General features: G+C 39.3%; 1 protein-coding gene across 1 annotated transcript; it reads right to left on the bottom strand.

Annotated features, from left to right (window-relative positions):
* Window positions 1,182-19,589, bottom strand: LOC109703991 (protein NUCLEAR FUSION DEFECTIVE 4). The gene is made up of 3 exons (XM_020224739.1): window positions 19,111-19,589; window positions 2,461-3,353; window positions 1,182-2,063 (listed from the first exon to the last, which is right to left on the bottom strand). Exons 1-3 carry the CDS (start codon window positions 19,435-19,437, stop codon window positions 1,577-1,579), a joined length of 1,707 nt encoding a protein of 568 aa, XP_020080328.1. The 5' UTR covers window positions 19,438-19,589; the 3' UTR covers window positions 1,182-1,576.

Raw genomic sequence — 20,278 nt, 5'->3', positions numbered from 1 at the left:
AATTTGAAAAGTAAACTAGAACTATGCGACAAATTCTGAAAATCTTGAGAGATTAAAATAAGTTTTACAACGGTACAATGCTAATCAGAAATTCTGAGGAGAAAAGATGCAGATAATCAATAGCTCTGTTTTTATTTTATTAAACCTAATTTACTAGGTGTAAGAGATTAATTAATACAGAACCAAATGCTCCTCAATCATGTGAACCAGCTATTTGTTAGGATTCCTCTTAACAGCTCCCTAGCTACAAGAGAGTACAAGTTGGTAGTACCTGTAACTTTCATTGTTTAAAGCTGTAACCTAACTGCCCTGCCTACTTGTGAGATCATTAAGTAGTTAGAAGCAATGGGTAGGCCAAATTAGTTCACTAAACTCTACATATTTTGATACTCAAGTTCCACAACAAACTAATTTTGTATCATGGAACTTACATAAAAGTATAAATTGTTGTAGTCTGAATGAATGCAATTAAAATAGGCGTCAGTGGATCAAACGCAAGATCGCAGAACGAAAATTGTACTAAATTTTCACAACTCAAATGCCAAATAAATCATCTCTCTCAAAATGGCTTAGGGAGAAAGTGCTTCATTAGGAACAAAAAGAAATTCGGTTTCCGGTCTTACAATAAATGAACACATGATGCAGGGTGGTTTTTAAATCACCCAAAAAACAGCCCAATTTCCTTGATAGATTGATGAAGAAAATAGTGCAACTTCAATGGAAGAACTATAAAATCACACATGGATAGGATACACAATAACTGTTATATCATGCACAAACACACAATAATACAAATGATCAGTTGTTTCTGCTGCTGTTTTTAGCAAGCATCAATTAAACAGGTATTTCCCAACAAACACATGAATGATTCACAAGAAATTAAGTTATGATTTGTTGATATCTGAACTCAATTATTTATGTTTAATCTCCTCTCTTATTCCAAAAGCATCATTTTATAAACCATCAGATGGAAGACGACGATCGCTGTTGTCACCAAAAATGCCTACCGTCTCTTCCTTATCCCCAGAAAAGTCTTAGAAGTTAAAAATCTTGGGACACAAGTTGTTGAAACTTGAAACAATTTCAACACACAACATTCTTGAAACAAACTCACAACACTCAAAAATGTACTTACAAAATATCAAGATTTCACATGTACTAATGAGGCCATGAGCAACAAAGAAACTAATAAATAGCACGCATAATGCAATTAGTTTGACAAAGTTGCAAACGCACAAAATAGCTGATTAATATACGGTTGCACATCTTTGTTACACAATAATAAGGTCCGCATCGTCCTATTACAGCCTCACGCTAGTAATACATAGACTAATATCACTCCTCAAGTATTACTATACCGTTAATTTCTGTGATTCTTAATGAGAAACTGTTAAAGGCTTCTTTAATCACTGCCGTAAACTTCTCCCGAGATTTTGCAAATTATCTCCTGGGTAGTAAAGAAGTTTCTCAACTAATGCACGTTATATAAAAGAACGCAAACACATCATAGTCCACACTACTACAAAAAGGGTTATACTACAACACTTAAATGAGTAGCAAGACACGGAATCTATCATCAATGCAGCGAACTTCGCGGCAGTCTGAATGATCCACCTGCATACAGCATCTGGTAGACTGGCCTTATCCTCACCGTCAAAATTACGCTCAACAAAGTTCCTAGCGAGCAAACACCAGCTAGAACCAAAAAGGTGAGCCGAAAGCAATTTGGCCCCACACAGGAAACGCTGGAGTTGTCGAATAATCCAGGGTTCTGCTTCGCCACCTCCTTATCATACACGTATCCTGCGAGGAATCCAGAGAACAAGAGCGCGCCGAGCGGATTCCCTAGTAGCATGAAGTTGTACATCATTCCAAAGTGCTTCAACCCGAACAGCTCAGATACTGTTGGAACCATGACGGAGAACTGCACCCCGTAGCAGATTCCGAGTAGCGCAGTTGAGGCGTAAAGAGTACCATTGAGAGCAGAAGCGAAGAGAAGGTAAGATATGACCATGATTACTTGTGCGCATGCCATCCAAACAGGCCGAGGAAGCATTCTTGACCTGCATGAAATTTGACCCATCGATCAGCTTCTTATCACTTTTTGGGATTGTTTTGCTCTGCTGGAGCTTTTAGAAAACTACTATCTGAGTAGAGCTATACGAAAAGGCATTAATAGTTCTTTTATTGAAGTCATCTCTACAACTTACTGTAGCAGAAGCAGAAGCAGAAACTTAAATAGAAGCTTCTGCTTTTAGAGTCCAAAAGCTAAATCTAACTTTCCTTCCACGGCAAAATCTCTTGTTACTTAAAATCTTGGTTTGTATAAAGCTTATTCCTTTTGGAATAGAGAAGCTGTTCGAAAACCAGGCCACATAGAAGTTGGTCTTGTGGACAGACTTCAATTGAAAAATAAAATGAAATTGCAAAATTTGAACATTGAAAATAAAATTAAAATACCTCACAAAATGCTCAGAGACAACACCACCACCAAGCCGGCCGACAAAATTGCAAAAGCTGAAGAGGCACAACAAGATAGTGGTATCGTCTGCACCCGTCGCAATCCCGATTTGCGCTAGATTGTTGAGAACGGTGACGCCTGAGCCGACCCCAAGAAAGTATACTGTGAACAAAAGCCAGAAATCAGCTTTAATCAAAGCTTCACGGAATTCAAAATCCTCTCCTCTTTTAGGTCTCCTTTTCTTTTTCACCGCCCCCTCCCCCTCAGCCAAAAGCATATCGATATCAGAAGAATCATCAGGGTCCCCAAGATTTGTTGTTGAAGAAGAGGCAGCAAGCAACGGCTCGGACTTGTCTTGGTCTCCAGCCGATAAACGATCTGAAGAGCTGGACGGTCCGATCAAACTAGCTCTTTTTCGAGTACTTCGATAGAGCGTCATCTTAATTGGAATTGCGAGGGGAGCAAGGAGGAGGAGTATCATCACGCCAAACAGAGCATAGGTAACAGCATGACTTAGCGAGAGAACATCATCCAGTATTGTAGCTGTGAGAAGATAAACACCAAGAACTACACTTGAAATTTGTGTAAAAAGAAAATGGCCGTGTTCTGTTGAGTCATCTTCGAGTGCCGGGGTGCACGGCCTCACAAAGTACATCATCGCGAGGCATATAGCAGGAATCCCCAAAGTAAGAAACAGTAAAAGTTTGGTCGATGAGTTGTGGAGCACTCCGGTGTATAATACGGTGTATACAGCAGCACTAAGACCAACATATCCCTTGAGGATGCCGGCGACAGCGCCTCTGCTAAGAGGGAAGTTCCTCATGTTGGTTACAAGAACGGCTGTGCCCAGCCATGCACTGCTGTTGGTAGCAATGCATAACGCAATCCATAACTGCCACAACAGGTAGAAGAATTGTGCTAGTTACATCATTTAGAACCAAGATGCAGGTTGCATACAAAGGTAATTCTTAATAAATATGTTGATTCTTACATCAATAAAATCAAATTGCTAACAGCTGTAGTACATGTCTTCTACCTTTTTTTCCTTTTTCCAATTTCAAGCAAAGGAGAATAAGATTCAGGGAAGCAAGCAAATGATTTCGACTACTAATAAAAAAAAAGGAATAAATTTCTTAAAAAGAGTAACAAGTAGAACCAACTTCATCATCTGGAATACTCTGTCAGCACTAAATTGATTTAGGAAGGACAAAGGAAATTACTTCTAGCTTAACACAGCTATGAAACTGGATGATATTCATGTGTGTTCCTCAGCAAGAAAATTGCATGTTCAAAGGAGAAGTTCATTTGAGATGTTGTTCTCAACATACAAAGTGACATAGTAATATAGAATAACAGATGACTCCTGGAACTAGCAAATGGAAGTGTGTTAAGGGAAAATCATTGCAGGCAGATTAAAAAAGCTTAATAAATGTTGTTAGCATAGCTTGCTGTATAATTGACTTTAATGTTACATTTGTTACTTATAATTCACAGTTAAACAAAAGACTTGCAAGGAAATAGGGAGGACTTGGTGCAGTTGATACAAAACCAAGAATAATTATTTTTTATTAGTTAATTGAACAACTTAGTTAAAGTGTTTATTCCAGCAAAGGCCTAATATTGTCAAATATTCCAAATTGTAGGTGGAATGGATACATTACATAAGATTAACTCCGAGTTTTCAACTTATCTGTGGAGTTGCTACAAGTTCGTTGGTTATTCATTGTATTTTCCATTTTTGCCTGGCCATGTAAAAAGCAAAACCAAGTCTGAGTTTTCTGAAGTGACACATGTTGGCTTAAATGGGACCCGTGGGCGCTATATCTGTATGCTTTAAGCGAATTAGTGCGTATTTCTAACAGCTCAAGCTTTTGTGATTAATGGTTAGCGCCAACGATCCGACAACACAAATGGAAGGTAATCAAAGACAAGTAACGTTAAGCCCTCATACAACCGGAGGAAATATAGCCATCTATAAATAAATCAAATGTAGACCAATATTCTCCACCCAAATGGAAGGTGCCAGAACTTGTCTACAGAAGGATGCCTAAACAACTAACCTGTAGTAGTTCAACAGCAGATACTAACCTCTATTTTAAATTTTTAAGTCGCATACCGATGACAACAAAGACTCCACTGAGTATACTTAGAAGTTTCTTAAATGTGCATTTTGAAGCAAGAGCTTCTAAGAAACAGGATTGGGAAATTGGCTCTCTGATAAGTATAGCATAGTTCACTCTACTCATCTACTGAGTCCTAAAGAGTATAATATCATTTGGCATCTCAATGATCTCATAGTACCCAACAAACCCTATTAACTAGCCTTAGGACATATACAATACATTAAGAGGCCAATATTGCAAAAGAGTTGAGTCAACTTGCAGATACAGAATTCAGAATTCAAAACAACCAAAACCAAGTCAATCAATACAAATTGATCATTACTGTAGATGAAATCATGACAGTTAATTTAAACATCTAAGCTTAAAAATAGATCCTATCGAGAGGAGGTAGATTAACGCTCATCAATTCAGTCCTCTCAGCTTTGCCTTCCTATTATATGGCTTTCTTTCAACTCCCAATGAAGGTGGTACAAACTATTGACCGCATGCGACAGAATTTTCTTTGGAAAGGCGGACCCACTACAAGCGCTGGCCATTGCCTCGTAAATTGGAACATTGTATGTCAACCCAAAACAATGGGTGGGCTAGGTATTAAAAACCTTTCCAGTCAAAATTCGGCAATGTGTTGCAAATGGTGGTGGAAACTCCACTCTCGGCCAGACTTACCCTGGACAAAATTGATTAGGCACAAGTATTATCACTCTACACACCCTTCCAACCCGATTGCCACCACAGGGTGTGGAATATCTCATTTTTGGAAGCACATCATGAAACTAAGCCCATTGTTCAACACCTCTACGTTTTGGAATCTCGGTAATGGAAATCTATGTTCGCTATGGTATAATAAATGGTCTTTGGATATCGTTAACTCCCCCTGCATAGCTTTCCCAACTCTATTCTCTTTTGTTGTTGATCAAGAAGCTACCATCGCACAGTTTCTCCAACATGAGGCTTGGGTTCATGAATACAGAGCCCCCCTCTCTTCGGATGGATTCTTGAAACTAATGCAGCTCAACAACATCTTGGAGGCTACAACATTAACTGATGAAGAGGACACAATTATTTGGAGAAGGACAAGTAATGGGATTTTTATTGCCAAGTCTGCATATAATTCCCTAAGTTTTGGCGGCATTAAGGATTTTTCTGCATCCATCATCTGGAATACTAAAGCCCCACTCTCTGCAAAAATCTTTATGTGGTTGGCTTCTAGAGGGAAAATACTAACGGCCGATAATCTAATTAGGAAGGGATGGCCACATCCACCGAGCTGCCCGCTATGCAGCAGAGAACCTGAAACAGCTATACACCTCTCTAATTACTGTGATTATTCCAAGCTCGCTTGGGCCGAATGCGGAAAACTCTCAAAATATACCCACTGGCCTCTACTATAGTCAGATGGTGTCTTTCTTTCCACTTGGATCCAAATGAGGGGAAAAGTATCGGCTAAACTGCAACGTAAAATTGACTCGTCATTTGCTGCTATATGCTAGAACTTATGAAAGGAGCGCAACAATAGAATTTTCAATGGGTTGTATAGATCATCTGAAGAGCTAGCTCGAGTATCTCACAATGATGCACTAATGTGGTTCAAATTTTTGTAACTGGGGGTTCAATTTGGGGGATCAATTATTGCTGCGGGCCTACTCAGCCCCCAACAATTATAATTTATACTTGTTTTACATGTAACTCTTATTTCATTCAATGAAATGTATAGGAAATACCCTTTACATTCCTTTCAAAAAAAAAAAAAAAAAAAAAAAAAAATTATATANTTCCTTTAAAAAAAAAAAAAAAAAAAGAAAAAAAAGAAGTACCCAGCCGGTCAACATAAGATCATACTGTAATATTCAATTTTGGATGTATGTGACATGTCAAAGGCCTATAGTTTATCATCATAATATGGGGTTAAGAGATGGAACAATTTAATTACACATCAGAGGTCAAAGGGTTACAAGTCAACAAATGGCCAAATGGCAAGCAAAAAATATCTATACTTCTTTTGCACATAATAGCAGCTTAGTTGTACTCTTCAGCTGTCACTAGACCATATTATCGCCCAAAAGCTTAGTTGAGAAATCTAAAAATTTTAATAATTATAAATCAACATAAATACTATTAGAGGCACGCACTTTGATGAAGAAATCCGAGTCTGAGTGTGTAACACACTGAACTTTAGCAAATTGCAAAGTTCGAGTGTTTGATCTGTGTTTCGAGTTTTTCCAGATATTCTAGAGGGTCGTAGACTATGTTCCGACCTATGGCTCGCATCCCGAGGAGCGAGGTTTAAAACTTAGCACCAAACCTCTAAAGTGCAGGAAATTGGGCTGCTCTCGGGTTTACCTCTACAGGGCTGAGTACCGGCCCCGTACCGGTACTGGACCTGGTACCGGTACTGCATCGGGCTGGTACCGGTACCCGGTGTATTTTTACGCCAACCCGAGGCTCGGGTTGCACAGGCTGCTGCTTGTTAATCGGTGACACTTCCCCGTGTCACCGGTACACAGTGCAGTACAGACTGCACGTTGTTGGAAGGTGTTTTTGCAAATATTGCAATTCTATATAACCCCTCCACAGCTCGTTGAGGACTCTTTTGAGCCCTAGTACGTGGAGAAACAGGTGAGGACCCTCTCCCTTGGTTTTTCTCCTATTTTTCTTGGTTTTAACTTGTTTTGATCTCTTTTTTCTTCTCCTCCTTGCTTCATGTTGGGTTTCCACCATTGGAGAAACTTTGGAGCTTTGTTTGGAGCTTGTTGGAAGAGAAAACTTCAACTCTAGCACCTTCCTAGCTAGGTTTGGGACTTCAAGAGAGGTTAGTAAGCTTGATCTTCTCTCTAGATCATATCTTTGAAGGATTTTTGTGAATAAACCTAGAAATGAGAAATCTAGGGTTTATTTGGGGATTTTTGATTTGTAGCTTTTGGAGGTCAATTATTTGGTTTAGAACCTTCACTTGGGTTGGATTTGAAGGGTTCTAGCTCTCATTTGGAGATTGAGAGAGGTTTTCACCATACAAGGTGAGTTTTGCCCTCTTCTTGGGTTGGTTAATGTTTGAACCTAGGAGTGTTCTTTCCTTGCATTTAACTTTCTTAGAATTTCCTTTAGAGAGCTAGGAGACTAATAGACACCTTCGTTGGCGCAAACGAAAGGGTTGCGAGGAGTTCTTGGCGGGTTTGACCTCATCAAAATGGGTGAACTCTCCATATGTTGTTTTTCTTGGTATAAAAATAAAAATTCATACATATTCACGCTAGATAGAGCACATGTGAATTTTACAATACTTAAAATGCATATATTATGTAACATGAAAATTTGACCTCTATGTGGTAGAGTTGTGTATAGAAATCATGCATGTGATTAGCATTCTTCTATGTGACTTGGAATCATGTTTCATGTAAGAAAAATGACTAGAATAATATGCTCTTGGACATAGAACTCATGTTGAACCTAGTGGACAAAAAATGCCATAAAGAGACATGCAACCTAGTGAATGGTTAAACTTCTACATTATGACATAGTGATAGGCCTTTGGGTCACTAGCCTTTATACCATATTTTAGACATAATGATATTGGACTCGAGACGAATGATTACACTTGCTTGCCATTGTGCTCATTCGCACATGCTTGTGAGGGTCGCTCTCCACAAGCTGGCACTCCGAAGATAGCCATCGCGACATATGCTCGTCCGTGCGGGATTGGGCGCCGTAATGGGATGCCGTGGGAGAGGCTCATTCCTAGGGTGGGAATGTTGACTATCACGGGGCCATTAGGCACAGCGCAAGCTGGAATACCTTGAGTAGATCCTATATAATTGGAACAACGTTGAACTAAAATGCAAAATGGACATTAGACTATTTGTAAATGTTGACGTTCTACTAGTTGCATTGTGGACATCATGCTACTTATATCTATGTATGCTCATTCATGTTAGAATAGCAATTATACTTGTGCAAAAATCATGTTAAGTAGAGGCATAGTAGTTTTGCAAGTTTTATTCATGCTTAATATACATGTCGTTCATTTCATCTAAATGTTAGAACTTACCACTTATGCCTCCATCGCCTAGTGGTGTATTTCGCTGAAGTCAGCGGCTTGCCCACTGAGAACTATTGATTAATAATTCTCACGCCCTCTGTTTTGTTATTTTTATTTCAGAGCCTTCCACGCCGGAAGAGGCTCGGGATCGCGACAAAGGTATTGCCTCTAGCTAGTTGTGAGGAGCTTCACTATTAGGTGGTTCACCTCTCTTTTTGTTTTATTTGGAGAGGTTGAGAGTTTTGTACCTTATGTAGAGACCACCATTTTTGCATATCTAGCTCTTATACTTGGAATTTGATGTATTTACCTTTGTGGTTTATGTTAGTTGTTTAGTTCTTTTACTATTATACTTGCCATTAGAATTTAGTTGTAATCATGCTCTGATATCTCTAGATGCTGGTTATTATTGCTTTAATTATCGCTTTGTTGTAGACGCCTTATATGTTGTAGGCATATCGCGGGTCTGAACACGCATTGGGCGGGCTTTCGCTGGGTCCCGGGGCGTGACAGAGTGATTGCTTAAATTTTCTACAAAAATAACTAAGGATACTAAAAAATGATTACTTCTTTTGAATTTTAAGGAACATAAGCTTTTTAAAATATGGTTTGCTTGTTTTCTGCAAAATAGAAAGAATCCAACTTTGTCTGAGGTCTGAAAATAATAACAAACGACATATATCACAAGTAATTCTATCTTTTTCTATAATTAGAGTATTGAGAGGCCACCTTCTACTAACTAAAAAGACAGTGAACTGACACACTCGCTTCCAAACAAGAATAAGCTACTCAATAACTTCATTACAACTCAATTTGGATTTCGGATACAAGAACCATGCAAAAAACCAAAATAAATTTACATTTGGTCATAGAATATCAAAGGAAACAAGAATGGGAATCTTGTAATACCCCAAACTTAATAATAATTTGTTTAGGCCCCTTAATTTTGAAATGTGGACTTTTTGGCAATTTGTATTAGTAGAGTGGCTCGGTAGCATTTTGTGCATATTAACCCTAATTAATTTTTGGCCATCTCTCTCTCTTTTCTCCTAAGTGGAGACCTAGCCGCCTTTTATTTTCTCATTTTTGATCTGCTCCATCCTTTTTTTTTTTAATCTCTCTCTCTCTCTCTCTTTCTCTCTCTCTCTCACCGTGCGCCGTATGTCTCACGCGCACCCGCGCGCTCGGACTCTTGATCTTCTCTCGTCCTCTTACATTGTGTTGCTGCAGTCGTTGCCCGCCATTGTGCTTCATGATCATTGTCGGCGCTATTTTTGTTCACCATCAACGGCACCTTGATCGCCGTCTTTTTCTTCGTCGTCTTTTTCTTCACCGTCTTTGAAGGGTCCAATTGATAGTTTGATTTTTGGCAATTTGACCAATTAATACTTTGATTATTTGGAAGTAAGTGACCAGACACCCGTTAGTTTTTTGCAAAGTAATATAGAAAAATATTTTGAGTATAAGAAAAATCATGTTTTTGTAGATTTCTAAAAATAAGGATTAAGCATGTTACTACGCACTTTTGAAAAAAAGTTTTGGCTTTGACTGATAGTTTTGGCTTTGACTGATACTTTGTCGATAGTTCAGCCAATAGCAAGCAAGGTGAGGCTGAACCTAAGTAAGAAGTTATCAGTGCTGATGAGGTGGATGAGCTGGGGGTACATACTTGCAAAGCACACTGGAGACCATCCTATAGCCAACAGCATTAGCATCGAAGCCACCTGCTACCACCTATAGCCACACTTCTGAAACCAAACCCAACCAAGTCGACTGGCTCCCCACCTTCACCACCGCACGAGCTCCTACCCCAACCCTATTCCCTAACCCACTATCCGCCCCCAGCGCCAGCCACCCACCCACAATCACCCTCCCCCACCCAGCTACCCAAAAAGAAGAAAAAAAAAAATGCGCCCCACCCCCCCAACCCACTCTCCGTCCCCAGCTTCTCAATTTATTTATAACAGAGGAAAGGAGAGTGACTATGGTAGTTGTCTAGATCATACCAGCAGAAATTTGAAGGAAAAGAAAAGGTAAATTGCACTACTAGTTCCTAAATTTTTTGGAAATTTATATTTTGCTCCTCGAACATTTAAATTCAATATTCATGTAATATGCTAGACATTCGCAAATTGGCAAGGTCCCAGTATGCGATGCTGATTAGCACTTCTGAAGAGCTTTGGGTTGAGTTTGATCCGTTTTGGTGCAAATGGATGCGAAAACAGAACTTGAAAGTGGATTCCACTGAAAATTGGGTTTCAGAGTAGTTCCAAACATCCGAAAAGTGTTGTGGGCGCCTGGAAGTATTGAGCTGAGGAGTAGGTGGATTCGGAAGATCCAGATAGTGGTCCGGACGCTCGAAATGCTTGTATGAAGGTTCCGGACGCCCAAATGCGTCACACGTTGGTCTAAAAAGGTGAAGTCACTGCTCAAGCGATGTTGCGGGCGCCTGGAGGTATTGTAGCAGCCCCAAAGTCTGATGATGAGACTGTGAAAAGCGACAAGTGGTGAGCAGGTGAGTCACTTTGTGAGTTTCAGACACCATCCGGGAGCTCAAAAGGCTAAGCTAGAAATGTTACGACAGTTTCGGGCAATCAAGTGCAAACTCAAGACACCCGAAACCATTGGACTATGAGGTTTCAAACGCCCGATTGTGGTTCCGAGCACACGAATTGTGTTTCGGGCTGAGAGTGAGTTTAGGATTGTTTGAGGGCTGTTTTGCTAATATTACAAGCCTACAAATACGCCAAACATTCTCAGCTCCTTCATATTACAGCTGAAAGAGACTTTGTTCTTTACCATTTCTCTTCTCTTTCTCCTCCTACTTAAGTTTAGGACTTATCTTGAGAGGGCCTAGAAGTTGATCCTTACTTTGATCTGGGGAGTCATCGTAGCTAAAATTGCTAATGTAGGAGAAGAAGGAGACTCTTGGGTGATTTTAGCTGAGGTCTTCTTCCATTTTTATGTTGGATTTGAGATAAGTAATGGATGTGTTTAAAGTTTGAAAATGGAATTTTAATTAATTATGATATAGCAACTGGTGATTGAAGATCATACTTGTTGATTTAGGAGCTAAGTGGGTTGAGTTTGTTGAGAATCTAATACTCGTCTGATACCAGATTTTGAGAATCCGCAACCCGCTCTGATACAGACTGTTGTTGATCCGGTACTTGCTCCGCCACCACCAGTAGTTGGGATTCCGAAACAGAAACGTCAAATCGAATTTTTTACTATAAACCCGTCTCCTCAACAGAAAGCTACTGCTAGCACAACCACAAAAGAGAGATAAAATCGAACAAAAAATACGAGTGAAATAAGATTCATTAACCAGGAAAAAAATTACACCCGACTCCTCTTCTATACAGAGTAGCTTCAACCCGAGCCCTCTTTCTGAATCTCTCACCCCTCTCTCATCTTCTATAAACCCAAAAGGAAGACTACTCTATTTTTTCTCTCACATGCACCCATCCACAAAGTGCATGCAACCCGGCCTAAGCTCCCTCTCCTGTACGGACACACCAAGGCTTCAAGACTCAATCATACACACCCCTGAGAGTAACCTCAACTTGGCTGTACTCTCTATGAAGCTTCAACTCCACCTATGCTATATACAATGCATCCACTAGAACGTACCCAATCCTAATATAATTAGGAATCTTACTCTAATTAATATCTAAATTCAAATTAATTTATCTCTAATGGATTTAAATATTTATCCTGATTCAACTAGGAATCAACTACAAATCTAACCAAAATCCTAACAGAGTTTTCCTGTTGGGATTGGTGGTGCTATGGAGACATGGGGTGTTCGTACCTTCCTTGGAGCGTTTTCAGGTGGGTATTTTGTTGCTGAAACCAACACACTAATCTCTATGTCTATATATGCATGTTTCTGTGAGATATAGGTGATCTATTGATATAATTGTGATGGTAGTATCACTGAGACTTCTACCTTGATTGTGCTGGAAAATATAATAGGGAGATTATGTGAATATAGCAAGTGATATACTATATGTAGATATCCTGCATGTTCTATTATTTAAGACCAATTTTTCTGAGTCATATTTATGTATTGCAATATGTGAGAAAATGTAAAAGATGTCAGGAGACACGATAGACGTGAAAAATTGGAAACAAAAATACCAAAAGGCAAATAAACTGTAAAAGACAATTGATATGAGAATGCCAAGAGGCACGTGGATAGTATGATTATGTCTTGTTGATCATCGTATACGACTACAGCCTACAAAAGGCAAATTAAGCTTGACAGTGAGATGATATTTGATACTCGATTGGAGTCGCGCCCTACGAGTGGCCCTCCAAAGACTGGCCTAATGAGACAGTTCAAACAATAGTCTACATGTAGCAAACCACTATAGGTGGAGGCTAGAAATGAGGCGGCGCAGGCTTGGCCAGACTTATGAGTCGATCGGTGTGATTGGGTGACATCGCATTGGTTATTATTATCAATTATTTCAGTTGATGCGTATGATACCTGATTTACAGTTCCCAGAATTTATTTGTAGAGGTATGATAACAGTTGTTTATTCTAGTTTAGTAATCGTTTTTTATTCAGTTTAGTTTTTACTATCGATGCTTTTGATAGACAAAGTGGTGTAGGTCGTTGCTGTCATTAAATATACCCACTAGTAACTATTTTTAAGTAGTTCTCACGCCCCCTAATTATTGTTTTTATTTCAAATCCCTCAATGCCGGTGACTAATCAAGGTAAGGGGATTGCGAACTAGATAGCATCTACTACCCAGATGTGTGCTAGAGAAGGACCACCTGATGTATATGTATATAGCTGACTATACATATTGAATTGAAGGATCACTAACTAAAAGATGGATTGTTTGTTTTGCGCAAGCTAGATAAAAGCCAACTTTGTTTGTTGCATGCGAGTAGTAACCAGTAACCATAGATATACACCTTTAATTAGTTATATCTATTTGCAGTATTAGAAACATAGAAAGGCCATCTTTCTACTGATTGAAACAACCCAACTGAATATTACTTCAGGCGAACTAAGATTTTCTTCATCCTAGCAAAACCAAGATGCAGCAACTTCATAACTGCAATAAAACTTCGGCTATTACTCAATTTGCACTCCAAATCCATGGAATGAAAGAGAAGGATTCTTTAAACCCCATGTCTAAAAAGGGGCATACATTAAATCGTGACATAAACAGAGAAAATCTGAGCAAATATGAGCCAGTTGATCTTTAAGGATCACTAGCTTCCTAGAAGGCAGTCTCTTAGTTCTCTCCAAGCTAGATTGTAGCCAAGTTCGTTTGTTGTATCCAATTAGTAACTAATCAGTACAGGTACACACAATCAATTAAATCTACTTTTAGGATTAAAAACAAAGAAAGGCCACTCTTTCTACCAAAACTGAAAACTAACTAGTAGTGAACTAAAGCAAGATGCAACAACTTCCTAATATGTAATATCACTTCTACATATCACAATGAGTGGGTTACGAAATATTTTCTACAGTCCCACTGAGCCCCATCTCCGTTTTATCTACCTACTAATGTTAGATAGGACTCAATAAAAAAAAAGGAAAAAAAATCTTATTATTGTTTGAGCTCCAAATTAGGAAAAAAGGTATGGAGGAAAGGGAAAAAAATAAAACTGAAAGAGGGAGGGGGGGTTTATTTGAATAATAATTACCAGCCGGTAGGGGATTCGAGGGAGGGTACTGGCTGATAGCGAGCTATATGAGGCCAAAGCCGAGGAAGAAGGAGGCAGCACCGATGAGGAGAGCGAGGGAGGAAGGGAGGGAGGCGGTTGCAGAGGACGCCGGTGACAACAGGTACTATGTTGAAGTTCTCGCTGAAGTCGTTGGCAACGCCTAGCATGGTGAGTTGCTACTGGGTATAGCCCAGCATTGACTTGAGTGTCTGTAAGTAGAGTGGGAAGTTCTAGGCGCTGCTGACAACCATCTACACCCACATCGCCGCCGTCAGCCCCACCCACGGCGGCAAGCTGTCTTTACGGCCCCCGCCATCTTTTCTTAGTTCTCTGCCCTCTGCCCACCCCCTCTCTTTCTCTCTCTCTTTTTGTTTTTTATCCCTCTGTTCTTTCTTTCTAACCTCTCTAATGTCTACTTCCTCTCTTACGGGCAGTCTCACCAATTTATTTAACATTGCAGACCACAATAACTGAGTAGTTGTCTAAGGGAGAATACTATCGGTACACCTATAATATTGACATAAATTTTACGTCCTAAGCTTTCAATAACACGGATTTATTCACATATCTTATAGGATTTTATTTTAATACTAATTTTTTAAAAAAATTAATCCTTAGATGATGTAGTGTAAGATATACACTACACATCCTATAATAAAATGTACAAGTAGCATTTTTCATTGTCTAAAGAGCAATGGTATCTCCATACTTATAAACTAGATATAAATTTTACACCCTACTTATCTAAAGCCCATTATGTTTTTGCTCGTCCTATCCACATTTTTAGTACTTAAAACTAAAAAGATTTTGTGAAACTTAGCATAAATGAAGTGCAAGATTTACACACATATATACATAGATATACACGTAACATTATTTTTGTCCAAACTATCCAAATCTTGCTAAAATAATAAATAATATTTGTATACAATTTTTTTCTTAAGATATTTATAGGTCACATGCACAACACTTGTCGTTTGAAGCGAAATGTAGTTTGGGTTAGTGTTTGAAGGGAGGATACTACTTACTGTCCTAGACGGTAGTGTCGATCAATTTGACAAGGTTTCCTTGGTGGTGACTTCTTCAATTTAGATGGAAAATTTTTACTTGTACACTCCAAAATGGGGGGTGTGGATCATAGACCCACTATTCTAGAGTTTACAAAATCCAATAAATTTTTAGTATTAAAAAAAAAATCTTCGACAAGATAAGGAATCATTCTTGGCCCTTGGACTAGAGGGTGTAAGATACACACCACCCTCGTTGGAATGTATAGGTAACAAAGCTCTTTTAGAGATAAACCTTTAGTAGGAAGCTCACCAATGAGGCGCCCCCGATCTGCTGCCGCGTGTTAGCTTTGCCTCCATCCAATAATTCGTTGGGTGTTTTTTTAATACTAAAACCCAAAAAAAAAACCTAGAGGAAAGGATTGTAACCTTCAGATAGAGATAAAAACTACACGCGGCAATGGATTGAGGCTCCTTAACAAGGCACCATTGGGGAGCTCCCCACTGAAGTTTTTCCCCTCTTTTAGATGCTATGGATGTCATTACTGCATAGAAACTTCAATTGTTACCCTAAGACAGATGATCCAACCAAAACTGTGATGGCCTTAGCATTAGCAACCCTAGTTGATTGACTTGATTGGCCCTTTGTTTCCTCTCCTGCTCTTTGTTGGCTTAAAGGGGCTAGCATCCTGCCCTGTGGCGGGAGGCCAGGTTAGGCCGAGTCACGTTTGAAATGGCGTGAGGCTAGGTTGGATCTAGTCATGTTCGAAATGGTGTGAGGTTGGTTGGGCCGAATCACAATCGAGAACCGTGGGCGCTGTGTCTGTATGCTTTAAGTGAATTGGTTGCATATTTCTAATAGCTCGAGCTTTTGGGATTAATGGTTAGTGCTAACGATCCGATACTCTTAACTCACTTGCTCCAACTAACTCGTTGTGTGCTCTCCCCGGCTCGAAAGAAAGTTTAGCGAGGAGCTTCCCAGAAACGCCTTGTTGGGAGTCCCGATCCATTGCTACATATCAGTTTGGGGTATGTTCTTGTATAAGCTTACATAATGTGTTTTCTGGAAGTGCTCCTGAGTGATTGGTAAGGCCAATGTAAGTGCTCTCTGGTGGGTAATCCGTACGGCAAGAGAGAGAGATTAGGCCAAGTTGCATGCACTGGATGTACAGGTACATGTGAGAGAGAAAGAAAGAGTAGTCTTCTAGGAGTTAGAAGACAAGAGAGTGGTGAGAAGATTCAAAAAGAGGAATCGGAATGGAACTACTCTATTAAAAAAGAAGAGTTGAGTGTAATTCTTCTTTTGGTTAGTGCATCTTATTTCACTTATATTTGCCATTTGGTTTTTCTCTTTTTTTGTGGTTGCGCCAACTTTTACTGAGGAGACTAGTTTGTAATAAAAATCCGATTTAACACTTCCATTGCGGAATCCCAACAACCGGTACCGAAGTGAGCACCGAATTTACAGCAATTGTTATCAGAGCAGGTTGTGAATTCCGAGCACTGCAGACCCGATCAATCTAAAATACTAATCTCAAACTTATGTGAACTTATAGTGGACGAAGATAATTTGTCTTCAAAAACTAGACTCCCTATGATTGCTTACATTGTACTAGGGGTGTAAACGAGCCGAACACGAGCGAGCTGGGCCGGCTCGTGTTCAGCTCGTTTGATAAACGAGTCGAACAGGAGCTGGCTCGTTAAAGTATCGAGCCAAAAAATTCAGCTCGTGTTTGGCTCGTTTATTAACGAGCCGAACACGAGCTGGCTCACGAACAGCGAGCTGGATTGCCACCCCTACATTGTACGTGAAATACCTTCACCATGTTAGCAATGATTTTCTATTGTTATGGTACAACCTGATCCAGCATAGAGAGTGCTCAGATTATTCTTTTATGCACCAATGCCTTACTAAAATGTGGCTTTTTCTTTTTCTGCAAGCTAGAAGGCAATAGGCAACCAACTTGTTTTTGTGTAAATTAGCAACAAATCCACATAGATAGACACAATAAGCTTTTTTTCAGGATTAAAGAAACACAGAGAATTCGTTCTTTTTCCCAACTAAAGAGGCCCAATGAAATGAGGTTCTCAACTTCCAAGCAAGAATAAAATGAAACACAGAGAATTCGTTCTTTTTCCCAACTAAAGAGGCCCAATGAAATGAGGTTCTCAACTTCCAAGCAAGAATAAAATGAAACACAGAGAATTCGTTCTTTTTCCCAACTAAAGAGGCCCAATGAAATGAGGTTCTCAACTTCCAAGCAAGAATAAAATGAAACACAGAGAATTCGTTCTTTTTCCCAACTAAAGAGGCCCAATGAAATGAGGTTCTCAACTTCCAAGCAAGAATAAAATGAAACACAGAGAATTCGTTCTTTTTCCCAACTAAAGAGGCCCAATGAAATGAGGTTCTCAACTTCCAAGCAAGAATAAAATGAAACACAGAGAATTCGTTCTTTTTCCCAACTAAAGAGGCCCAATGAAATGAGGTTCTCAACTTCCAAGCAAGAATAAAATGCTAGAGCTTCCTACTTCAAATAAACCCACTAAACCAATCAAATCATAACTTTATAACTTCCTCATATCTCAGTTTACAGAGCAAATCTAACGAAAAATGCCTCCACCGAGGCGAAATATATTCTTAAGTGCGTACACCAAATCACAAAATAGACAGAGGAGATGCTAAACAAAAACCACCCTCTAGGGGGAGCCAAGAACAATCCGGCCAACACTAAGCCAGCTGATCTTTGGGAGCCACCGGCTTACTGAAATACAGGTTTGTTTTATGCAAATTGGAAAGCAACCAACTTCGTTTGTTGTAAGAAATTAGTAGAAAATCAGCACAGATAGATACAAGAAACTGTATCTATTTCTAGAATTTAGATTATAGAGAGGCCACACTTTCTACTAACTGAAAAGACCCAGTGAACCGACATTCTCACCTCCAAGCAAGAATTAAGATATTAGAATTTCCAATTAGGAAACAAAACCATTAAACTTAATGTAATACCAAAAAGCTTCATTATAACTCAAATCGGTCACAAAAACCATGGAAAAACCAAAAAAAAAAAAAAAGAAACATAATTTTTAATCTTCTCCGAAAAGTGTAGCACCAAATCACGAAATACACAGAGGAAATGCTAAAAAAAAAAAGTGATCTTGCCACCAAATTGGACAAGTTGCTAATGGTCTGGATAAGGCCTAACCAATAACTAAAGATATACAGTATTAGAAACATAGAAAGGCCATCTTTCTACTGATTGAAACAACCCAACTGAATATTAACCCAGGCGAACTAAGAAGATTCTCTTCTTCATCCTAACAAAACCAAGATGCAGCAACTTCCTAATTGCAATAAAACGTCTATTGTTACTCAATTTGCGCACCAAATCCATTGGGGGAGAGAGAGAGAGAGAGAGAGAGAGAGAGAGAGAGGAGGATTCTTTAAACTCGATATCCAAAAATGGGCATCCTAGAAGGTGGTCTCTTAGATCTCTCCAGGCTAGATTGCAGCCAAATTTGTTTGTTGTATCCAGTGAGTAACTATAAGAAGCAGTGAACTAATGCAAGATGCACCAAGTTCCTAATATGTAGTATCACTTCTGAGTATGCTAATGTTAGATAGGCCTCAATAAAAAGAAAAAAGAAGAAGAAAAAAACTGTTGCTATTGTTTGAGCTCCAAATTGGGAAAAAAGGTGTGAAGGAAAGGGAAAGGAAAAGGAAAAGGAAAGGAGGTGAAGCGAAGGAGGGGGGAGGGTTGGTTGAATAATAATAATAATAAAGATTACCAGCCAGTAGGGGATGCCGGGGAGGGTCTGGCTGACGGCGAGCCAGATGAGGCCGTAGCCGAGGAAGGAGGAGGCGGCGCCGATGAGGAGGACGAGGTAGGGGGGCAGGCGGTTGCAGAGGACGCCCGGGACCATGCCGAAGTTCTCGCCGACGTCGTTCGCCACGCCCAGCATCGTCAGCTGCTGCTGGCTGTAGCCCAGCACCGACTTCAGCGAGTGCGAGTACAGCGGGAAGTTGTAGCCGCTGCCGGCCGCCACCTGCACCCACACCGCCGCCGCCAGCCCCACCCACGGCGGCCGGCTGCCCGCCTTCACCGCCCCCGCCATCTCTTCTTCCTTCTTTCTTTCTCTCTCTCTCTCTCTGTCTGTCTTTTATCCCTTGTTTTTTTTTTATAACCTCTCGACTGCCTACTCCCCCCATCGAAGGCGGTATCACTAATTTATTTATAGTACACCGCCGACCGCAATGACGGGGGAGTTGTCCAGAGGACAATACTGTTGATACAACTATAATATGTATTTATTTATTAGCATAAAATTTCAGATTAATTTAATTACTCACATATCTTATAAACTTTTATTTTAGTACTAAAATTTTTACAAATAAATTAAATTTTTAGATTATAAGATGTACACTGCACATCCTATAATAAAATGCACAAGCAGCACTCTTCATGCTCTGTGGAGAGCAATGGTATCTCCGTATTTATTGTCTAGACTAGATATAAATTTTAGAGTTAAGTTCGTGCATGTCCTTACAAATATAATGAATAGCAAATATATCTTTAAAAAGTTCAATTTTTATATATTATCTACACAAGTCCTAATATTCTCAAATATATCCCTGCTGTTAGAATTCGTTAGAAAATTTTAGATAATCATAGGTTAAATATTTAAACTTGGTTAGTTTTTGACATTTTTACGCCTCTTATATTATACTGCTATGGTATTTTTAGGAACATATTTATGATGGCAAAATTGAAATTATAAACGGTTCTCTAACAATTGCAAACCAGGAAAATATATTTGAAAACATTAAAAGTTTTGTAAGGACAATATATAAAAGTTGAACTTTGTAGGGATTAATTTGTCATTCACTATGTTTGCAGGGACCTATATGAAACTAATCCTAAATTTTGCATCCTACTTATCTAAAGATTGTTAGTTT

Source organism: Ananas comosus, linkage group 2 (genome assembly GCF_001540865.1).
Source record: "Ananas comosus cultivar F153 linkage group 2, ASM154086v1, whole genome shotgun sequence".
In the NCBI taxonomy this organism is placed as follows: Eukaryota; Viridiplantae; Streptophyta; class Magnoliopsida; order Poales; family Bromeliaceae; genus Ananas; species Ananas comosus.
Note: the sequence above shows the minus strand (reverse complement) of the source record. Positions and strands in the feature narration are given on the sequence as shown.

Bases quoted from the DNA above. Each gene is read 5' to 3' on its own strand.
- LOC109703991 (XM_020224739.1), bottom strand. From the start codon at position 19,437: ATGGCGGGGGCGGTGAAGGCGGGCAGCCGGCCGCCGTGGGTGGGGCTG. The intron at 3,354-19,110 runs GTAATCTTTATT...CTGTTGTGGCAG, and splicing joins CCGGCATCCCCTACTGGCTG to TTATGGATTGCGTTATGCAT. The intron at 2,064-2,460 runs GTATTTTAATTT...AATTTCATGCAG, and splicing joins GTCTCTGAGCATTTTGTGAG to GTCAAGAATGCTTCCTCGGC.